At 38.3% G+C, this 23,753-nt stretch overlaps 1 protein-coding gene and 1 long non-coding RNA gene across 2 annotated transcripts in view; one reads left to right on the forward strand and one right to left on the reverse strand.

Annotated features, from left to right (window-relative positions):
* The window catches only part of ARHGEF38 (Rho guanine nucleotide exchange factor 38), a 131,028-nt gene that overhangs the window by 14,941 nt on the left and 92,334 nt on the right, over positions 1-23,753 (reverse strand). Inside the window, exons 6-10 of the mRNA XM_040476925.1 lie at positions 14,782-14,981; positions 11,955-12,088; positions 6,413-6,517; positions 4,070-4,192; positions 282-593 (exon numbers count right to left, since the gene is read on the reverse strand). Coding sequence (XP_040332859.1) covers positions 282-593; positions 4,070-4,192; positions 6,413-6,517; positions 11,955-12,088; positions 14,782-14,981 — 874 coding nt within the window. The remainder of the gene's footprint in view (positions 1-281; positions 594-4,069; positions 4,193-6,412; positions 6,518-11,954; positions 12,089-14,781; positions 14,982-23,753) is intronic.
* LOC121031667 (uncharacterized) overlaps positions 8,483-23,753 on the forward strand; it is a 33,756-nt gene continuing 18,485 nt past the window's right edge. Inside the window, exons 1-3 of the long non-coding RNA XR_005790836.1 lie at positions 8,483-10,187; positions 12,087-12,155; positions 12,392-12,490. This is a non-coding gene — a long non-coding RNA (uncharacterized LOC121031667). The remainder of the gene's footprint in view (positions 10,188-12,086; positions 12,156-12,391; positions 12,491-23,753) is intronic.

The raw sequence follows: 23,753 nt of genomic DNA on the forward strand, positions 1-23,753 counted from the left end.
TTCTTTTCTTTTCTTTTCTTTTCTTTTCTTTTCTTTTCTTTTCTTTTTTTTTTAATGTTTATCCATTTTTGAGAGGGGCAGGACACAAAGTCCAAAGCAGGCTCCAGGCTATGAGCTGACAGCACAGAGCCCAATGAGGGGCTCGAACTCATGAACCCTGAGATCATGACCTGAGCCGAAGTCAGGCACTTAACCGACTGAGCCACCTAGGCACCCCTTAATGGCTGTGGTTTCTAGTAGATCTCGCAGGCCAGGGTAGCAGGAGCTGGTACTGAGCTTACCGGTGCCACCGTGGAATAAACCTGCTGAGCCACAAGTGTCAGGTCCCCAAGAAGAGTGACGAAACTACACAGACAGTTCCACAGAATCTTCCGGGCAGCCTGGTTGAACACCTGGAGCTCCTCCACAAGCTGGGCATTGAGGGCCTCATACTCCTTTTTGGCCAAGTCTGACTCATCTCCTGCTGCCCGTCGTAGGTTGCTGTTGCAGTCCAGCAATTTGTCATAGCGCTTTTGGATGAGCTTCTGAGGCCCGGGGAACAAGGACAGCAGGGCTGACAGGGGCATCAGGACAAGCCTCTGTAAATGGGCTGCCTGCCAAAAGAGAAAAACAATGCTGTCACAGAGTAAGCAACAACCAGTACATGTCCTGCACTATCACCAGTAGGCTTATGTCCTCCCTGAAGGAGCACAAAGAAAGGCAGGAAAGTATCGAGCCAAGTTAAGAGAGGATGTGATCTTTCTTTCTGTCTAGCTAAACCCGCTCAAGGACTTAAAAGAGGGACTCTAGGAGGAGGAATAGAGGAATACAAAAATTAAAGCCTGCACACCCAAAATACACTCAACCTTTCCCTCTACAGCCACTAGTTTTGTCATTGGTGTCATCTCCTTCAACTCTTTCTCTTCCCTTTCTTTCTATTCCCAGAGCCAAACTGAGCTACTCCAGCCCATGGGGTGGGAGGCAAACTCTAGTCTTTGACCCCTAAGACTGCAAATGACTCACCATATCATTTCCTTCCTTTGCAGGCAACAAAAGGAAGATAGTCTTAGAAGAGACTATATCCTGTTCCTCCCACATTCGTCTCAATTCCTTGGCTACCCTGGTAACTCATTGTGGGTAGTGGAATTGTATTCCCTATATAGATAAGTACCTCCTTATTATAGGTATTTTGCTCCTGTGATAGAAATGACAACAGAATTACTGCTTTCTCTTTAAATACATTGAAAGACTAAACTGATGCTGGTTTTGTTTCATTTCTTAAATTGTTACATTATTAGGTCTGAGTCATTGAAAATGAACTTCATGGGGCACCTGGTTCGTTCAGCAGGTTAAGCGTCCAACTCTCGATTTGGCTTAGGTCATAATCTCACAGTTCCTGAGATCAAGCCCCGTGTCGGGCTCTGTGCTGACAGCATGGAGCCTGCTTGGGATTCTCTCTCTCCCTCTCTGCTCCTCCCCCTGCTCTCTCTCCCTCTTCTTCTGTCAAATAAATAAATAAAAAAGAATTAAAAGGAAAGGAAAATGAACTTCATATTAGCCCCCAACCCCATGCCAGCTCCTGGGCACCCTGAATTTAATTTCTGATACTTCTCTTTCCTCCCCCTCTCTTCTGAAGTGCAAATAGTATCCTATCTGCTGACTGCAACTTTACCCTTTATCATATATGCTTGGGTTACATGATTATGTCATAGCAATTTGGAAGTAGGTTTCTCCTTTGCACCCTGAAAGATGCCCTAGGGAATCAGCATCTGAGCAGTAAACAGCCTCTGGTAACTTTGTCTGAACTCACGGGAAATCTACAGAGAGGGGAAACCAATCTCTTACTGGTACTAGCAATAGACTACACAGATTAAATTTGATGTCTAGTTTATAAGATAATCAATATACACCAGCAGACTATTTAATGAGTCCTTTGACTAAATGAAGAATCTGTTTACTGTTCTTGGATAAATTACTATATTTGTAACTTGACTGGATTCTACAGGTAATATAATTACAATATTACAACATAATTACTATATATATATCCTGTGGACCGTAGACATAAACTGATTCACCCAGACGTAGGAATTATGGTTGGAACAAATAAGAATCAGATTTTCTTCTAATATTTTGTCCTATACAAAACATGTAGGCAAGTATTAGTCAAGGTTACATAAAAACACGGCTCTGCCTTTAGATAGATTTTTGAGCTCTTATTAATATTTGGTTTTTTAAAAAGCTTAATATACTTTATTCATAAGTTAAAAAGTTACTTTTATATTGATGTCTCTCGATTATTTTAATTTAGCTGAATTTATCATCTTGTGGTCTCATGCAAGGTGGAGAAGAACACTGCTCTTCTTTTATCAAATTCTGGACATTCTTGCTGAGGGAGAAGCTGTACACCCTGCTCTGACAGCTCAATAAATACTCATCTACTTAATACATTGGAATTAAGCTAAAGAGCAAACCCTTAAGGACTTTTCTAAAATGTATTCTCTGTAATTAAGCCCAGAAATTTATAAAGAACTAGCCACACTTTTTCCATTTCACATGCGTCGGAAAAACTTCTCTCTTGCTCTCATATTTATCTCATCAATTGTCTTAATTCACATGTGATCCTGATTTTCCATTCCCCAGTGCCAGGAAAGAGATGCTTCTGAGTGGTTTTTTTCCTGGGGGGTGGGGCTGCATCATCTCCTAGGATTTGGAACTACTATGTGAGGGTATTCACTGGATGACTCGGGGGCATTACTGAGATCTAGAGTCTGCTACACCAGAAATGCTAAACACCCCCCAACACGAGGGCCTCAGTGAAGAACTGTGTGACTGCAAATGCCAATAATGCCAACATAAAATGCCACTTTCAAGGACCTTCAAGATGATGCAGAAATCTATTATAGCTTCCATATAATACTTGAAATGCTACTATGCTATATTAATACCTATGGGACAAAAGATACTAAATTAAAATTTGTATTTCTCAAACTAATTTACCAGACAAATATTTTCTTGGCCTTAGCATGTTTTTATGATGCTCTAGCTATGTTTTATAATTCTTTATATTTTAAAGAACTCATAAAAAGCACATATTTTACTGCAGAACAGAAGTTGTATGACCCAAAGGTAAAATCCCTTTCTCAATAAGGCTTTACTTTACAATATATACTGTGTTAATAAAAGTCACATCTTCAGAGAGTATCATTGCTCCTCCTGAAAAGACTCTGGACTTTTCCAGAGACTCCTTTAAGAAAATCACAGCTTTCTGGGATGTCTGGGTGACTCATTGGTTAAGCGTCGGGCTTTGGATTTCGGCTTTGGCCATACATATCTCACGGTTCATGAGTTCAAGCCCCATGTCGGGCTCTGCACTGACAGTGCAGAACCTGCTTGGGATTCCCTGTCTCCCTCCTTCTCTGCCCCTCCCCTGTTCACACTCCCTCTCTCTCTCTGCTCTTTCTCTCAAAATAAATAAATAAATAAATAAATAAATAAATAAATAAATAAATAAATAAAACATTAAAAATAAAAGAAAATCACAGTGTTCCAACTTAATAAATTGATGACCTATCACATGCAGGCTTAAACTAAATGTTGACTTTAACATTTATTTATTTTTGAGAGACAGAGTGAGACAGAGCACAAGCAGGGGAGGAGGGGCAGAGAGAGAAGGAGACACAGAATCCAAAGCAGGCTCCAGACTCTGAGCAAGTGTTCAGCACAGAGCCCGACACAGGGCTCGAACCCACGAACTGTGAGATCATGACCTGAGCCAAAGTCGGTCACCCAACCAACTGAGCCACACAGGCGCCCCTAAATGTTGACTTTAAAAGCGACACAGACACTGACTACTCTTAGAAATACAGTCTGGGACGCTCTTAAATTTTGATTATAGTAAAATCTTCACTAATCCACTTTAAAATAGTTAATAATAATAATAATAATAATACCCTCCTATTTAAATCTATTAATTTTGACATTAGTGTTCGCTTTAGTGCATGTTTTTTCTAACTCTAGCAAAACAAATAAAAAGCAACTTTTCTTTTAACCCTACTTTCTAATTTATCTGTGAATATAAATAACTTACAAAGTCACCACAGGGTTGTGGGGCATTACTCGGGGTCTCTGAATGGCTCCTCTCCTCCTTATCTCTGTTGCAAGAGATGTCCTGGAGCTCCATTACACTCTGCAGCGCTAAGGGCATGGCATCCTGGAACCCAAGAACAAAGTCACAAAATGGGCAAAGTTCTGAAGTTCAGGACATTTAAATGTACCACAAGTGTGCACTTCATCATTATAACCCTCCATTACCACCGAGGGATAAATAGAAAAAAAAGGAAGGAAAAATTTCATGAATGCTCTGTACAATGAATGAGACTACTTGTAACAATCTATTTTCTTACTTTCCCTCTGTCACTTCCTCATACTGCTCTGTATGACACCTTCTTTCTTTTTTCTTTTTTTTTTTTTTAACGTTTTATTTTTGAGACAGAGAGAGACACAGCATGAACGGGGGAGGGGCAGAGAGAGAGGGAGACACAGAATCGGAAGCAGGCTCCAGGCTCTGAGCCATCAGCCCAGAGCCCGACGCGGGGCTCGAACTGCTGACCGCAAGATCGTGACCTGAGCTGAAGTCGGACGCTTAACCGACTGAGCCACCCAGGCGCCCCTGACACCTTCTTTCTTAAGGGGACTCCATCTTAAGTTCCCTCATTGGCCATTATTCAGCATTCAGTTCTTACAGATCCCTTATTTTAGAAGTCACTTCTCTTTGATTTATGTCTTCAGCTTTTTTTTTTTTTTTTAATTTTTTTTTTCAACGTTTATTTATTTTTGGGACAGAGAGAGACAGAGCATGAACGGGGGAGGGACAGAGAGAGAGGGAGACACAGAATCGGAAACAGGCTCCAGGCTCTGAGCCGTCAGCCCAGAGCCTGATGCGGGGCTCGAACTCCCGGACCGCGACATCGTGACCTGGCTGAAGTCGGACGCTTAACCGACTGCGCCACCCAGGCGCCCCTGTCTTCAGCTTTCTTTAGAGAATGTAATGCTGTCTTTAAAAGAAGATGTTCATGTTTTGGTTGAATCAGCTAGTGGAAACAGAAGACTTTCCTGTAGATGTTCCCAAGATACATTTACTTCATGAAATGTATAAGAAGGACAGGTTCCCAGTGCTCTCTGGCTGTTATACTTAAGTTTTAGTTTTCTTTTCACATAAAGCAGAGCTTTAGGAAGAGATTAGCAAAACTGGTGGTAAAATCAGGCTTTGTGTCAGTTAATAAATGAGAAAAGATTGTGGCTTGTTGGTTACTTAACATAGAACCTGTCTCCAAATCATAATGCCTGTTAACATAATCCTCTGTTGGTATGATAATTTATCTAGCTTCCAAAAATAGATATCCAAGATAAAAACTGGGAAATGGGAAGGGGGTCATTTGTTAACTGAGTTACATATAATTCTACTAGCTGTCTATGTCTCAAAGTCATGACCATTATCAAGATGTTGAGGACACTATGTCTTCTTTATGAGATCAATTCTTTCTCTACTGAATATAATTATACTGCACTTCAATGGGTTTGGTTAAGTCAGTGATTCTCAACAAGGGCAGGAAAACCTCCTGAGGGACTGGAAATTTTGGGGGGGGGGTATTTTTGTCTTCTACTATGGTTGTGTGGGAGCATTTGCATATTGTAGTTCTTAGTATTTTGTTAGAGTTTATTTTCTTTTACATAAACCTACCTACCTTGGGTTGAATTACTGGTGAATTTCATTCAGAACTGTAAAGGGAGCATTATGAAACACTGGTTATAAAATAAATAGAGGTGCTCAGTTCATCCAGAGTTGTGTGATCACATGTCCTTTCTTAAGTTGGCTTCTCAGAAGGTTACAGCTAAATTTGAGACCCAGTTTCTGTGGTTTTTATATGGCCTTTATGTTATGTACTTTTCACTCTGTAACTTCTCTAATTTCATTTTATGCCCCCTCTTTGATTTACTTTTTTCTTTCAGTCCTACTTTTAAATTTGCAAATATGTGTTCTAGGTACTAGAAAGGGATGTGTTAGTATAATACAACAAATAAAGAAAATTTCTGCTAAATTCATTTTGCATTAATGAATTCATCTCAATTGTAAGGAAAGCATGCTGATGGCCCAGCACCACGTGGTCAAGCATCATGTGAGCACATGTTCCACAACATGGCGACTTCGACTGGGAGAAGAAATGGGGCAGGTAAGGGAACAAAGAGCAAAATCTAAATGTTTCTACTGGCTTCCCTCACCTGCAGTTGGCAGCCTCCCAAATCTGATACAATGAATTTTATCATATAAATTCGATCATATAAACAAATGAACATTCACATTTACTCTTTGTAATAACCATGGACATTAAGATCTTCTTATAGAAACTTCAAAAACAGTTGTCTCACCTACCTGTACGTGTTGAAGACAGAGCGAAATGTTCTTCACACAATGCCTCACCGTCTTTTCTAAAGATCTAAATAGCTTTTCTTCCCTATTAAAGGTATTGTCTTTTACCTAAAATAGAGATGAAATTATTGCTATAACTCAAACAAATCTGGTGTTTTGAAAAAATAGCATGGACTGTATTAGCCTAGCACATGATAAAAAAAAACCAAAAACTCCTTGTTGAGATGAAAACCGTTCATGTCATGCTGACCGTCTCAGCACGGCACTTGCTGTGTACCAGCACACAGCACGACTGATGTTCAATTAGTGGAGCAAAGTCACATGGTGAGGTTAATCTGCTCTCAGCTTTCACATAGCTTCTTCATCTATGCGATGGTAGCTGTAGGAGGTAAAACTTTTCTCTGCAGTTTTTAATGGCATATATTATGTATGTACTTAAATTATGCTACATTTGTGTGTTCATAAAATAATTAATGGACAAGGCATTTGGAGTTACCTATAAATAAGGGTAGAACCTGAGAAGAAACATGGGGGAAGGGAAGCGGGGGTGGGTGGATGAGGAGTGGGGGTGGTTAGGGTTAAAACCTTGTGAAACAAAGACTCTTGTCTATAGTCAAGGGCATTCACTTTCGAATGCCCCCTCTCTGTAAAGAGAGCTTTCATACTATTCTTATTTTCTCATACTCTAACAAACTTTTGCCTGCTGCTCATTTTATTCTGCCTCCACCTCTTTATTCTTCGAAGCGGCAAGACAGGGAATCCAGATATTAAGGTAAAAAAATCCCACAACAGTAGTAACCATAGCTGTTCTCTGTTCATAGGTTTGTTGATTTAAGATGGTTGACCTTAGAACTGAATGTATAGAAAATGGTTTCATTTTTGTTTTATTTTTAAACCCCTTAATATTATTTATCTAGAAAGCTTTTGATTAAATGGGCAGTTCTTTGTAATTCACAACATTCAGTACCCCCTAGCTTAGGATCTCTATGCTCTAACCCCATTTGATGTAAAGAACAATATGCCAGGGCAGATTATTTTAAATGCAATTTTCAAGGACCCATTGCCAGCTATTTTATTTTGTGTATCTTGGCTGGGATCCAGATGATTCAAAAATAAGAGATTCCAAGGATCACAGTATGAGAAATATTTCCCAGTTTTATGTTCCTATACCCAAGTCTTTTTCATGCTACTTTATTTTGCTGGAATATGCTGCTGTCCTTTTTTTGCCTTGCAGAATTCTGTTTAATTTTCTTAAGGACTCAACTGTCACCCCTTCTGTGAATCCCCCCTTGAATTCCTATTCTTTCCACTGTAGAAAATTAATTGCTCCCCCATGTGCTCTCACAGCTCTAGTTAATTATTTAAGTGATTCTCTCCACTGATGAATTACAAGCATTTGAGATTAAGTATTTTTTTCTTAATAATAATAATAATAATAATAATAGCTAACATTTATTAAACACCATATTCCAGACACTGTGCTTAAAACCTGTCTTCCATTTTTCTCATTTTAATTCTTATATAACTCAATGGCCTAGGTGCCACTATTAATCCCATTTTAGAGATAAAGAAATAGAAGCTTGAGAGGTGTGGCAGATATAGTTGATGTTCCCTGTCGTCCTTTTTCTGATAGGATCTGCACCCTGGGTTAAGTGGGACATGTGGCTGCTCTTTCCAGGCTCCCCTGCAGCTGGCTCTGCCCTTTGTAACTGGTTTGGGCAAATAGGATGTGAGCTAAAGGATGTGTGTCATTTCTGAATTTTGGCCTTGTAACATTGTCCTGGGGACTTGACTGAAGACACAGCAGTGACCTAGCTTCAACCAAGCCAATGAAGACAGTATGTTTAGGGGAAGGCACAGCACAAACTGGGGATAACCGGGTTCCTAAAGAATTTTGTGCAGCAGAGCTCATCTGAATTCACATCTCAGGACTATGGTAAGAGAGAGAAATAAATGACTATCTGGCTTAAGCTACTTTGTTTTGGAATCTTTTTGTGTTAGAAGCTTGGCCTTTACCCTAAATAATATAGGAAGTTAAATAAATGTACTCATGTTAATAAGTAGAGCCAGGATTCAAACCCAAGGAGTCTGAATGCAGAATTTCTTTGTATTCCCAATCTCTAACATAGTGTCTGGTACATAGTTCAATACATGTGTGATGAATTGAATGGAATCTTCCTCTTGGGTAATAGTTTTATACCCTAACTCCACCAAATATTTCACTTGAGCTGCTGACAAGTGCAAAATTGACTGATTTGAGATTTATCTCTTCTGCAGTTCAGCCTATGCAGCTGATTTTCTGATTAACAGTGAAATGCTTCATTGCTGACAGGACATCTTCTCAAAAGATTAAGGGGAAAATCTAATTAATATCCCTTCAGGCCACTTTACCTACAATTCACTTTTAGTTCACAATTGGAAAATATCAGAAGCTGATGATAAATATGTTAAAGAATGTAACTGCTTCTACAAAAACCTGCCCAGAATTAAACCTTCCTATTGTTCTTCAATAGAATTGTCTTAAGCCAGAAGCAGCATCTTAAAGACTAGGGGAGAATTGTGTGCATGACATTTACACATGCCTGTGGAGGCTACAGTCTCTTCTCAAACTGAATTCCCAGTCCGATTTTATTATTTTTGTTTTTAGTTCAGATGTCTTGATTTTCCTTTCCCTGACCTATGACCACACACCACGATGTCCCCAACTTCTCACATTATAGTTTCACATTAAGAGAGGGGCCTGGAGTGATTGTCTGCATGCAATGGACCCAGTGAGGCCCTAGGAGAACATGAAGAAAGTACTAGCATGAACGGTAGGTACATGCCACGGACTCCGAAAATATCCCTGTTGGCTATGAAATGGTAAAGTAGGTGCAGCCACACAGGAAAACAAAAACAAGGCTTGGAAGAAGTTGATTATATTGACAAGTCCTAGAGAGGAAGTCACTGCATGCCATGCAGGGCCACAGGACAATCACTAGGTTTCAGTCAGGTGGCAGAAAGGAGCAAGGGGAAAGTCAAGGCCAGAGCCTTTATTGTGGTTTCTGTGGGAAACCCTATAGAAACAGCTGGGTAAGGATAAACAGTTCAGGACTGACCAGTTTAGAGAATTCCCATGGGCTTTGGGCAATAGGGATTGTCTCTAGTTGCCTGGTAGCTGGCCCTAGGATGATTTAAGGCAAAGGAATACAGGCTTACTGGGTGAGACATAGATAAGCAGGTGTTTGGAGCTATAGACTCAGGATTGGTTGGTTTGCATATGAAAGAAGTGATCCCAGCTGAGCCCTTTGCTATCCTTAAGAATGGATTAGCCCTGGGAGGAGCCTCTCTCGTGGCCAGGAGCTTTTCCAAGGCGTTAAAAACATCATAAAATATAGAAAATAAAAGACCTGATTAATACACCATGCATAAAGGAGTTTATGTTTATATCTACAGGAGAAGTAAGTCTGTACATTAAAAGGTAAATAATAAGACAAGGTAATTGTGAGAAATGAGATGATTCATTTCCCGAAATACCAAATAAAAGCTGTGCTGTCTAGTTAATAGGTTTACAACCTATTGGAAGTATGTGCGAACCCGTCCTTCCACAGTGGAGCCCCAAACCCTTAGATACTTCACTTCCTGGTTCTTCTTCCCCTCTCCATTTTGCAGGCTTATTTCTTGTGGGCTTTGCAATAAGCCTCTGCCAAAGAACTGAAGTCTCCGCATCACCTCAAGGAATGTACATTTGTTCCAATCAGACTGCTTTTTGCCTTAAAAGGGCATAGGCGATGTCCGGGTAAGGCTGTAACCTTTGTAGTACTCAGCCAATGAGGAATCAGGAGACGGATTTGCATGCTAGGAAATAAATTGCCTACCGTAACTGCCCGGAGTGTGCCTGTCCATCAGACACCCACCCTTGCAAGAACATTGATTAAAGCCTCGCTTCACTGTGCTCTGAGTCTCTGCGTCCCTCTTTGATTGGGTCAGTGGGCTTATTTCTCACAATAATGATATAAAATTGATAATGATGATGATCATGATCATGACAGCTAATATATATTGAGTGCTTACCCACTGTGTTAGGTATTTTCTTCATGAGCATCACCTCATTTAATCCTTACAACCACTCCATGAGTTAGGTCCTACTACAATCTTTATGAATGCTTTGAATTTAAGTTATGTGCCCAAAGGCAAATATTTATTAAGTGGAAGAGGTGAGGTTCAAAGCCAGATCTGGATGACTTTGCTCTTAATTTCTGCCCTGCGCTGACTCCTGCAAATATTTATGGTGCCGAGATTGGAAACACTCAGTAAGCTTTTTAGGCATTCAGAAGAAGAAGAGGGTCTTGGGGTCAGAAAGCTGCAGACTTAACCGAAAAAGGAAAGACTCTGGCAGCTAGCAAGTGAAGTAGATAGGACAAGCCATCTAAAACCAATGCTGAACCATCATATGGTTGGTTGCCTCTAGTTCACACTAAAAACCTTAGAGATGTTAACATGATAAGGGTTGAAATCAGGCAAATGAGAAGGAATAAAAGTGCTATATGGTATTTTAAGAACTGCCCTGCCTACTTTTGGTTAGAACGCCACTGAATTATTATCTCCAGGCTGTGAACTTTCCATCTTGTGATTCTCAAAGTGTGTTCCATTGGTCACTTATTTCGAGGTCATTTAGCTTCAAAACACCTGGAGTTTTTGTAAAACATACAGACTCCTAGGTTGTGCCTTCAACCAGATGGAACCCTGGTAGCTCCTCGGGTAATCGTTATGTACATTAAAGTCTGAGAGTCTTTGCTAGTCCATCCATTATTTGTTAGAAGTCAAGATGAAAGTGGTTCAAACCAGGCTAAGCAGCTGACACAGAACAATTATCCAGTAATTTAATGTGCATAGGAGTGGGGAGAGAGGAAGAGGATAAGTGTAGGGAAAAAAAATCATGTAAGGTGTGCACCTACACCCTTTTTAAAAAAAAATATATAAGTGAAATAAAGATAAGATGAAAGGAGGACTTTGCCTTGGGTGAGACTACACTGGTTGATGATGAGTGTCAGCACTTCGGGGACATCCTTGTTGAGCCCTGTCCTCACACCCTTATCTCTCCTTTCCTTCTTGAGTGGAAGGAAGCACCACAGCTAAAATAGCATCAAAACCACCCCCACTTGACTTCCTCCAAAAGAATAAGTGGGGCGCCTGGGTGGCTCAGTCAGTTGAGTGTCCAACTTCAGCTCAGGTCATGATCTCACGGTACGTGAGTTCGAGACCTGCATTGGGCTCTGTGCTGACAACTCAGAGCCTGGAGCCTACTTCGGATTCTGTGTCTCCCTCTCTCTCTGCCCTTCCCCCACTCATGCTCTGTCTTTCTCTGCCTCTCAAAAATAAAGAAACTTAATTAAAAAAAAAAAAAGAGTTTTAAAAGAAGGAGAAAGAAAGGAACAGCATCAGGCAATTAGTTTGATTCTCAGTGTTCTAGAAACAACTCTGATAACAACCAAACAAAACCTTACACAAATATCAGCACTCATGCTCCCCAGGAGAATGTATGTGACCCCAAAAGAAAAGTTACCTGCGATTCTCCTCTGGTCAGAATCTTCAGATGATTTGTCACTCTTTTTGATTTCTTACTAATTGAATGAATATTTAGTTTAGACAATTTGTCTTTAAGTGATTCATCCTCATCATTCTTCTTGTATTTTAGAACTGAAATGGAAGAATGCAATCACAGATCTGAACACATGCAACATGGAAAGAGCGTGTTTCATCCAAAGTACGTAAGATCAATATTTAAGATAGAAATCTCGATGGTTTTTGACCCTCTGATGCAGATGCAATATGTTCCAGTGCTACTGCCCAGTCATAACCCCAGCTGCCCAACCTGCTGACCAGAAACTCAGCTGTCCAAGGGCTTGAGCACCTCAAAGCTCAAGGTGCATTTACCTCCCACATTAAAGAAATCCCTGAAAAGCTTTCTCTCTCCTCAAATAATACATTTATTATCTTCAGTCTCTAGGATGAAGCATCATGACCTAGGTAAGAAAACTGGATCCAACACAAGGAGACCTCAGACCCTAGAGTGGCTCTCCACTAGCTGAGAGATTTGGGGTAAGTTGAGTCACCTCTCTGAGCTTTACTTTTTTATCTTTGAAATAAATTTCATCTCTCATATTGTTCAAAATGTTAAATATTTCTTTTTGTTTTCTAAATGTTTATTGTTGAGAGAGAGAGAAAAAAATCTTAGGTGGGGGAGGGGCAGAGGGGGGAACAGAGGATCCAAAGCACGCCCTGTGCTGACAGCAGAGAGCATGATGCGGGGCTGGAGATCCTGACCTGAGCCAAAGTCAGATGCTTAACTGACTGAGCCACCCAAGTGCCCTAAGATGTTAAATATTTCTAACATTCAGTTTTGGTAAGGGTGTGGAGAGATGGGCAATCTTAATACACTGTTGGTGAGGATTAAACCAATGCAGTTTTGTGGAGAAAAATTTGGCAGAATCTTCTAAAAGTGTCGTCTATGATCAGAAAGTCATGCAGAGAATCTGTTTTCCATAGTCAAGCATACAAAGTTTTGTTTACTACAGCATTTTTTCCTAATAGCACAATGTTGGAAACAATCAAAAGGTTTATTCATAAAGGAATAGTTTAATAAATTATGACACACTCAGAAATAGAATACTAGAGAACCAGTAAAAAGAAGGCCAATATTAATTAGAAACGTGTCCATGATATTTACGTTTATGATCAAAAGTTTCATGATAATTAAATTTAAAAACAAATCCCAGCAAACTGTAGTGCCATGCATGTTGCAGGAAAGAAGAAGAAGGAGAAAAAGGAGAAAGAAGAAAGAAAATAGAAGAAAAAAAAACACAAAGAGGAGCACCTGATTGGCTTAGTCGGTTAAGCGTCCGACTTCAGCTCAGGCCATGATCTCACGGTTCACGAGTTCAAGCCCTGCATCAGCCTCTGTGCTGACAGCTCAGAGCCAGGAGCCTCTTCAGATTCTGTGCCTCTCTCTCTCTCTCTCTGCCCTTCCTCCACTCATGCTAGGTCTCTGTCTCTCAAAAATAAACAAACATCAAAAAAACTTTTTCTAAGGAAAATTAAATAAATTAAAATGTATTGTTCCCCTGAAAAAAAATAATAATTTATTCTTCTTTCTGAATTGCTTACTTTTATTATTAATCCTTTCTGCATTTAAATGTTTTTATTAATGATTTAATATCAGTAATTGTACATTCTAGATAGTAATCCTTTGCCTATGGACTGTCTTTTAATTTTCTTTATGGTGTCTCTTCCTCTACAACTTCCACTTTTTTATTCTGGGCCCTTCTTTATAATTTTAATTTATCAATATACATACATATTTTTTGAATAAAAATTAGAAAATAAAAACAATAAAAATAAATGAAGTTGTTGGAGCAGTTAGCTCCAAAGTCCTACCATTGCTTTAATGTTGAATTGAGCTTTATTTTAATTTTTTTTTAATGTCTATTTATTTTTGAGACAGAGGGAGACAGAACGCGAGCGAGGGAGGGGCAGAGAGAGAGGGAGACATAGAATATGAAACAGGCTCCAGGCTCGGGGGTCGAACCCATGAACCGTGAGATCATGACCTGAGCCAAAGTCGGACGCTTAACCGACTGAGCCACCCAGGCACTCCTTGAATTGTGCTTTAATGTTAGAAGCACAAAGCCATTTGTGAACTTACGGACACAAATTACACTACGAGAGGACCTACAATCTATCCCACTGTATTACTATATCCAGGATGATAGAAACCATATAACTGTGCCTCCTGTTCTGAAATCTACATTCCACTTCAGACACAAATTTTACATCGTAGCTAACAAACGCTTAGCAATAATTTGTTAATTTGAGAAAGAAATATACTTGTTCACTTCAGTGAAACAATTATTGCTACAAAATCTCCATTCCTAATGTGCCAGAACAAGATGAGCTCTATGTAGCAGCAGCTGGACCTGTTTCACCATCCGTTTCACCAAGCTCTAGATTCCCACGGCTCCAGCTACTTGGCCACGCCATCTCTCCTTGCCACACATACCGCCAGTGACAGGAGGACGATGCGCTATGGTTTCTTCAGGCCACAGTATGTCACCAGGCGTGCGGTGGGCAACAGAGGTTGAGTATAGGGCTGCTTAATTTTTAAAAATTTGTCATTTTTGTGTGTGTGTGTGTGTGTGTGTGTGTGTGTGTGTGTGTGTGTGTCTCATGATCTCCTGAACCCAGACAAAATCACACTCTCCTCCCTGGCCTCTAACTCTAGATATCAGATGACCATGATCACCACAACTGCTGTAACTACTTAGATATTCTGATTCTCAGAAGCAGAACACTCCAGTCACAGAAAACACTCAATTCATCATGTCTCCTCTTACCTAAATCTTTCCGTCTTTTAAGTTCATTGATGTTCACATTAATGTCTTTCACTGCAGTGAAGGCATCCCCGAGCGCCCTGAAGTCTGGGTGAGAGGGAGGGGTGGAGCCCTGGAGTTCACAGAGCAGTAGTGGGTATTTCATTACACGCTGGATTGGTTTGATCATCAAAGAGCCCATGTCCAGTAAGTTTGGCTTGCCTCTATAATAGAGATAAATAATATCAGTTTCACAGACATTTGTCTTATTAACTCCTTTTCATTTTTGTGATTTTTATCATTAATCCTGAAACTGTTTTTCTCCTTTATTTTTCCTCCATTTGGCTGCATACAATTTTATTTTTAAATGTTTATTTATTTTTTGAGAGAGAGAGAGAGAGGGAATGAGCAGGGGAGAGGCAGAGAGGATCCAAAGCAGGCTCTGCACTGATAGCAGAGAGCCCGATGTGGGGCTTAAACTCATGAACTGTGAGATCATGACCTGAGCTGAAGTTGGACGCTTAACCAACTAAGCCACCCAGGTGACCCTGTACACAATTTCTAAAAATAAAGCAAGAGCAATGGATGACAGAAAGAAGCCAGACTGAAACATCCTACTACTAAAAACCTAAAAGAAAACACATGAGTATATCTGTCCACCAAAAAGGACTCAAAGCAGGATTTCCATCCATGTTCCACTTACCTTTTTTGTTTTTTTTTTAATGACAAGATTCATAATAATAGTGGGAAACAATTCAGAATTCCTTTTTTTGCAAAGACAACCAAGAAAACTACATCTTCCTGGAGATATTTTTGTGATTATTAGCAAGGAAAATAAATTCATTATTTAAAACATGACTTGCCAAGTATAGACGAAAGAAATCATTGTCTTCTCTCTTCTACCAAATTGAATAGTTGAATTTATAATGTTTCAGAGGTTCTACCACAGTTCCCAGAAGACATTTCTAATAAATGCAACAGTTCTCTGAATATTATTAATGCCACCACTGTCACTAATCATTGCTATCACATGACTTTGCATGATTTTCCACATGGAATTCTTCTTAACCAACAGATCTTCAAATGGCTACATACAAGTGAGCACACATGGCTGACTCTCTCTTTCGGAGTTCTGACATGAGAATAGAGTCATTCCAATTGGCCAAGCAGTTCACAGGAAGCAAAAAAGCTGAAAGCTTGGCCATGTCATTCCCCAACCCACTGTCATGCATTTTTTAGTGAGAAGTCAGGTTTCTAAAAGCCTTTTTATGTCAAGAGGCAAATAAAGAGACACTGTAAATAGGCATGGACAGAAATTGTGCTTTGAATCCCTTCTGATGGACAGATAAACCTATTGGTTTTCCTTTAGGTTTTTTGTTTGTTTGGTTTCAGTTTTGGGGGTTTTGTTTTTGTTTTTGTCTGTTTGTGTATTTGTTTTTGGTAGGTAAGAATATAGACAGCTTTCCAATCTTAATAGGTGAATTTTTTATCCTTTAATTATTATTTCTAAATATTAATAGGGACAGACAACACACCACATCACTGGAATAGTGAAATGGATCTAAAAAACTTTGGATAAAATTAGAAAAGTTTATCATTAGAAAAGGCCTGAAAACACCTTAGAGATCATCTAACAAAACTCTTCATTTGAAAAATGAGAAACTAGGGAACTTTGATTATCATGTGTATGTGCACACATACACGCACCAGTCACTCTCTGACACATCTCCCCATTTTCATTTTTATTGTAGCACTTATCAACTATCTGCAATCATTTTGTTTCCCTATTTATCAGTTTATGCTCAATTTCTCTGTCATCACTCTATCTCCAGCCTGACATACATATTTTCTCAATGAATATTTGTAGATTGAAATGATAGATTTCAGATTTTCTGTAATGTGCTTTTATTTTACATTGAATTTTTTTCCCAAAAAATTGCACAGTGGTCATGAATACTAGACCGAGGAGCTTTATCACATGCTGAGAAAATGATGATACTATAATAAAGACAAAGACAGAAGCAAACCAAGTGGCAACCTTTTTTTTTTTTTTCTTTTGAGGAAATTCAAAGTAAATATTAAAGGTTTGCAAGGGAGTAAAGAGCTGCTTTAGTGTGATTTATCTTGCACTTTCTACCCATTTACACAAAATCCATTAAGGACGGGAGGAAGGGATGTAAGGAGACAGGATGGTAAGGAGGGAATGAGGGAGAAAGGGAAAGAGAGATGTTGTTGGTTTCCAAGAGGACGGGTGAAGTGGATGGGGAAAAAATGTAAATCTATTATGAATACTGAGAAAAGTAACTAGGGGTGCCTGGGTGGCTTGGTCAGTTGAGCGTATGACTTGATTTCAGCTCAGATCATGATCCCAGGGTCATGGAATCGAGCCCCGTGTCGGGCTCTGCACTGAGCATGGAGCCTACTTGAGATTCTCTCCCTCTGTCCCTCTGCCCCTCTCCTCTGCTTATGTGCTCTCTTTCTCTCTCTCTCTAAAATAAAAAATAAATAAAAAAGCAACTAAAAATATATTTTCTAACTGATGGTATATCAAAAGCAAAACATCTGAATATGAAATACAGCATTTATATGTATCTTAACAGAGATTCTTCAACAATACAACAGTTTAGACACTTAAGTAAAAATAATTCCCTTAAATAAGAACAAGTCAAGTATATGGAAGGTATTAACTTGATGAGAAGAAATCATTTTATCTGTGTGAATATGATCAGAATTTCTTCTGAGGTTTTCCTTTGACTATCACCAAATATTAGTTTATTTAATCCTCTAAGAATCACTGAAAATGCCATCAAAATATGAATATAATCAAACAACTCAATCAAAGAAAACCCAACTTTAATAAGATAGTTTATGAGTGTGGTCTATTGTTATATACATATTTAACATTTTTAATTACAGGGAAAAAAAACCCAGATGTATGGCCTTTAGGGCCATACTTGTAACTCTGAGCTTAAGATCTTTCAAAAAAACCAGCCTCAGCCCTTTAGAGTGTCCACACCTTATCATTACTTCTTTTTCCATTACTTTCTGATATCAAAGTTCTATTCTCTCTCGTTTATGTTTCAAGGGACAATAATAACAATTATTAATTATTACTCTTTCTCTTAAAAGTGTCACAATGCAATTATTTAAAAAGGCTTTCTCAAAAATGAGAACTCTCTCAGACACTTTTGTCTCCAGACACGTACTTTGGACAGTTGCCCAAGTGATGAGCAATGATGTTCTGATATCTGCATCACACAGACAAGCAATATGGTAGAAAAGATAGAGGATGTCTTTTAAGATAATGACACTCCAGGCATTCACCCCACCTAATCCTTTCCAGTAAGATTAAGTTCTGATAACTATGAGAGGCAAATGAGTCCTATGTGTGATATAACTCAGCTCAGCCAAACACCCAATTATCACATGCATCCCCAACAGAAAGTAACCAAATGCATAACAATTTCCCATACACACTGGGCTAAAAACCAAGGTAGTCATTCATTTGTAATTCTGTTTCTTCTTCTTCTGTCTTATCATGAATACTTTGGCAAGCATTTAGTACATAAGGAGCTACGCTAATCTCATTGTGAATTATTAGGACTTTACAAAGTCCAGTAAACACAGCTGGCTTTGTTTTAGCAGCATCCAGTTTGGCTGTAAAGAGCCTCACAACAAACACAAGAAAACAGTGGCACAATGAAAATAAAAATGATGTTTAAACATTGTAAAAACTGGTGACAGATAAAAAAATCAGATATATGAGACTGAGGTACACCAATATATCTTAATTAGAGGGAGAAAACAAGAGGAAGGGAAAATAATCATTTAACTATCGATCATATTACTTTGAATTTCCTCTGTTTTATGATCACAAGTATCCTAAATTTAATATTTATTTTACAGTAGCCACAAACCATGTGTACTATTATTGAATTTATTTTCATTCACTCTCCTTTTAAAACACCTTAAGTCAATTTTAGAAAAAAGCTGTACATTGCTATACAAATAATAACGAAATAGCATTTAACATAAATAAAAAATTGTTGTAAAAATAAATACGCACTATTAAGTATTAGAAGATGTGAAGAAGGGGTGCCTGGGTGGCTCATTGGTTGAGCATCTGACTTTGGCTCAGGTCATGATCTCACAGCTCAAAGCTTGGAACCTGCTTCAGATTCTGTGTCTCCCTCTCTGTCTCTGGCCCTCCCCCACTTGCAGTCTGCTGTCTCTCTCTCTCAAAAATAAATAAACATTAAAAAAATTTTTCTTAAAGGAAGATGTAAAGAAAATGAATTAATGGTAATTGATTCATTACCAGAGAGTTTCAGACCAGAGAGAGCCAGTAATATGGAGAGGCAATAAGTTAATCATTCCTCCAAAGATTCATTAATTAGACTCCCTGAGAACCTGTGGAAGTGGAGAGAGGGAGAGGTGGGGCTTAGAATAAGAAGGACTAGTTGCAAACCTGTTTAAGAAACAGCCTAAGGGTGTCTGGGTGGCTCAGTTGGTTAAGCATCCGACTTCAGCTCAGGTCATGATCTCACTGTTCATGAGTTTGAGCCCCAAATGGGGCTCTCAGCACAGAGCCCACTTTGGATCCTCTATTTCCCTCTCTTTCTGCCCCTCCCCTGTTCACGCACTCGCTCTCACTCTCTCAAAAATAAACATTAAAAAAAGAAACTGCCTAATTTTTAGGGTGCTATACAAATAAGTCAGATCATTTGAAGAACTAAGAAAGAGCTCTAGGAAATTAAAAGGATAATAGCTGAAATAAAATCTCACAAGTGTTGGAGAAAATGTTCAGGAACTTTCCAGAAAGAAGAACAAAAAATACAAAGGGATAGAAAAGAGAAGAAAAAAATTAAAAACAAAAAAAAAGAGAAGACTGGTTTAAAAGATCCAATATTGAAATAATTAGAGTCCCAGAAACCAAGAACAGAGCAAATATGGGGAAGAAATCATCAGTAAAATAATTCAAGAACAGGACATGAGTTAGCATGTTGAAAGAACTTGGTGAGGATCCAGCACAATGGATAAGATGGATTCACACTTGGGAATTCATGAAACTTGAGACTATTGGAGACAAAAAGAAGACCCTCCAATCCTTTAGAGACACATACAAGCAAATGGGTACGAACATACAATTAAGAATCAGAAGAAGCTTCAGATTTTAGTAGCGACACTGAAAGCTAGAAAATGATGAAGAATTACCCTTAAATTCTGAAGATGAAGGATTTTCGATTTAGAATCCTATACTTGATCAAATTATAAATCATGTGTAAGGGTAAAATAAAGATTTTGGGAGATATAAAATTTCCTAAAATTTTACTTTCTTGGCAAACATAGAAAACACTTGAAGGAGGTACTAAAAATAGGGGAGAGGCAAAGATTCTCCAGGAGGCCAGGAGGAGAGTTCCTTAAAGATGGCTGTGCCCAGTCACCCAGTTCAGACTCAATAAGTCAGAAGGGCTCTGGGAGAGGCTTTTTTAGGGAGATGAAGTTGATAGCATGCATAATATATCTGGCTGTCTTAAGAGATGACTGGCTGTGAGTGTGTGGCATTAATGATCACGACAAGGAAAACAAAAAAAAAAATTAAAAAAAAAATAGAGACAATTTTTTGTTTTCCCAGGAAAACAAGTAATCAGTTTCTTCCAAGGTTTAGCTTTGAAAAGAAATTTACTCAGATATACTCACATATAAGAAATCAAATACTGATGATGGCTCTAATCCAAATGACAATGTAACTGCATAGGAAGAATGAAGAGATGTGGAGGGTGTGTGTGTGTGTGTGTGTGTGTGTGTGTGTGTGTAGTAGAGATGGCATAGGAAGAGAGATAAATTCTTGTCTTCTACAGGGGAAGACAAAACATAATACTTAAAAAAGAAAAACCAGGGACACCTGGGTGTCTCAGTTGGTTAAGCAACCAACTCTTGATCTCTGCTCAGGTCGTGATCTCATGGTTTGTGGGATGGAGTCCCACCTCATTGGGCTCTGTGCTATCAGCACAGAGCCTGCTTGGGAGTCTCTCTCTCCGCCCCTCTCTGCTAGCATGTGCACACACACATACACTCTCTCTTTCCAAATAAATAAATATACTTAAAAAAAAGGGAAAACCAAACATGTTTTTAGATTGATGAAGATAAGTACCAAAATATTAACTAAAAGATGTGAAAATACTTATGTCCTTAAGAGGCAGGTAAGTGAAGAGAGGACTATTTTTCTTTTTTTTTTTTTTAATTTTTTTTTTTTCAACATTTATTTATTTTTCGGACAGAGAGAGACAGAGCATGAACGGGGGAGGGGCAGAGAGAGAGGGAGACACAGAATTGGAAACAGGCTCCAGGATCTGAGCCATCAGCCCAGAGCCTGACACGGGGCTCGAACTCACGGACCGCGAGATCGTGACCTGGCTGAAGTCGGACGCTCAACCGACTGCGCCACCCAGGCGCCCCAGGACTATTTTTCTTAAATCCTGTAGAACTATTTGGCTTTTCCAACCACGGCACATATAATTTTAACAAAAGGACAAACATTTTAAAAAAGGAAACATTCAAGAATATCCAAGAAAATTCTGAAAAGGAAGAGTACTGGGCTGGGATTGCAGTTGACCCCTGGAACACCACATATTTGAACTGTGAGTGTTCACTTATAGATGAATTTTTTAAATATACAGTACAGTACTGAGTATATTTTCTCTTCCTTATGATTTTCTTAATTACATTTTCTTTCCTCTAGCTTACTTTATTATAAGAACACAGTATATAATACATGTAATGGACAAAATATGTGTTAATTGACTATGTTCCCAGTAAGGCTTCTGGCCAACAGTAAGCTACTAGCAGTTAAGTTCTGGGGGAGTCAAAGGTTATGCATGGATTTTCAACTGCATGGGGTTAGCACCCCAATCTCCATGCTGTTTAAGGGTCAACTTTAGTTATATCTTATATTAAAATATAAAGCTGCAAAACTGAAAGCATTTGGTATAGGTACATATATGGATGAAAGAATAGCACAAAATGGAAAATCAAGAAATAAATACAAGTATGTATGAAAATTAAGTACATGGTAAATATGACATTCCTACTCTGTGGAAAAAAAATAAATTATTCAGTATCAGGTGTTGTGATAATTTCTAGCTATGTAGAAAAAAATTACGAAATTAATGGATTCTTTATACCGAAACAATTTCCGTATAGATCAAAGGTCTAAATGTTAAAAATGAAACTTATAAGAATTTGAAGGAAACAGGGATTACACTTGAAAACAATCTTGGAGTTTTTAAGCACAAGACAAAATCTGAAAGCCATGGTAGAAAAAAGTGATAAATCTATTTTAAAATTTAGCTCTGCAATACTATACAGATAAAAATGAAAACAGAAGCTGCCATAAACCATGTTAAAAGTCAGATGATAAGCTAGAAGAATTATTTATAGCACATCAAACAGAAAAAGTGTTAATACACTTGCTAATTAAAGAGCCACTATCAATTTATTAGGAAAAGATGAACATCTCAATAAAAGTAATCAATAAAAAGATAATTTATTAGATGAGTACAAATACTTAACCATACATGAAAAATTCTAAAGATTATTACTAATTAAAATTAAAACAGTATAATACTATTTGGAGCCTCCTACATTGCCACAAGTTATAAAGATAACACATATTAAATGTTTCTAGTGCTCGCTAATAGGAGATAAATGGACAATTCATACACAGGTAGTGGGAATATAAATTATTTCAGCTTTTCTTAAATTTTCTGGCAGTAAGTATGAAAAGCCCTTTGATCTAGCAATTCCACTTTTAGAAACTCATTCTAAGAAAATCAAATTATTGTACAAATATCATTTATAAGAATGAACACATAACATCAATCTTTATAAGACAGATAGACATAATTCAAGTATCTATAAGGGTTTGGTAAACTAAACTGTGGTGTATACATCAGATAAAATATTATGCAGTCATAAAGCAATGTGGATTTATATTTACTGACATAGAAAGGTGTCCATGATACACTGATGAATGAGGTAGTAAGTTGACATACAGGAAATATATAGCGGTCCTTTGTTAGTCAGTGTGTGTGTGTGTGTGTGTGTGTGTGTGTGTGTGTGTATGTGTGTGTGTGTGTGTAGAAAAAATTTCAGTGAAGTAAGGGACTCCTGAAATGCTACAAGAGTTAACTCTCTGGAATGTGACTACCAATTGTCTCTACTATCTTCATTTTGATTTTCTACATTTTCCAGGGTTTCTTTAATAATTAAAAAAAAATGTAAAACCTAAGAAAGATGAAAATAATCTACAACATTTTGAGATTGATAGAAATCCTGAATCCAAAGGTAAGAATACACGGTCAGACAGAGGATGCATATAAAAAAGTGGAAAAACATAAAGATAAAACATTGCATTTCTGGATATTGTTAAATTTAGAATAGTTATGTTTTTCTTGCTTTAGAACATGGGACTTGGATCAAATGCTTTGGGGGCATTTTTCTGGTGCAGGATTCTATGATTCTTGTCACTTTAATACTGTCTTTGAAGTTTGCATAAGATTATAATTCAAAATAAACATGTTAGAAGTTATAAACATCTTTATCTTTTTCTGTATTTTTAAATATGTCGATTGTAAAAAAAGAACCCAGACACAATTTTCCATTTCCATAGGTAAGGAATTTTTCTGAAGCATCTAAAAACCTACATTTCCTAAATGCACTCTTGGCTGCAATATTCTTGGCCTTAGCTGCTAAGGAGCCAAACAATTACAAAGCACTTGACATTGCCTTTTACCCTTTTATGTAGCAGCATGTGTGCCTCATGACCAGAGTGAGAGAAACAGGAAGGAAAATAACTCATGGCGAATGTGCCTTTGATGTTCATCCAGCCACATGCTGGGATTGCTCGTCCTCTTTTCCAGTTCTTGATGTATAGAATAGGCTGGGGGGGGGGGCATACAAAGCCTGCTAACTCCCACGCAGCAGGACTGTCCTAA

The sequence above is a fragment of the Herpailurus yagouaroundi genome, unplaced genomic scaffold, assembly GCF_014898765.1.
Source record: "Herpailurus yagouaroundi ecotype Mexico unplaced genomic scaffold, PumYag 28, whole genome shotgun sequence".
NCBI classification, from domain to species: Eukaryota; Metazoa; Chordata; class Mammalia; order Carnivora; family Felidae; genus Herpailurus; species Herpailurus yagouaroundi.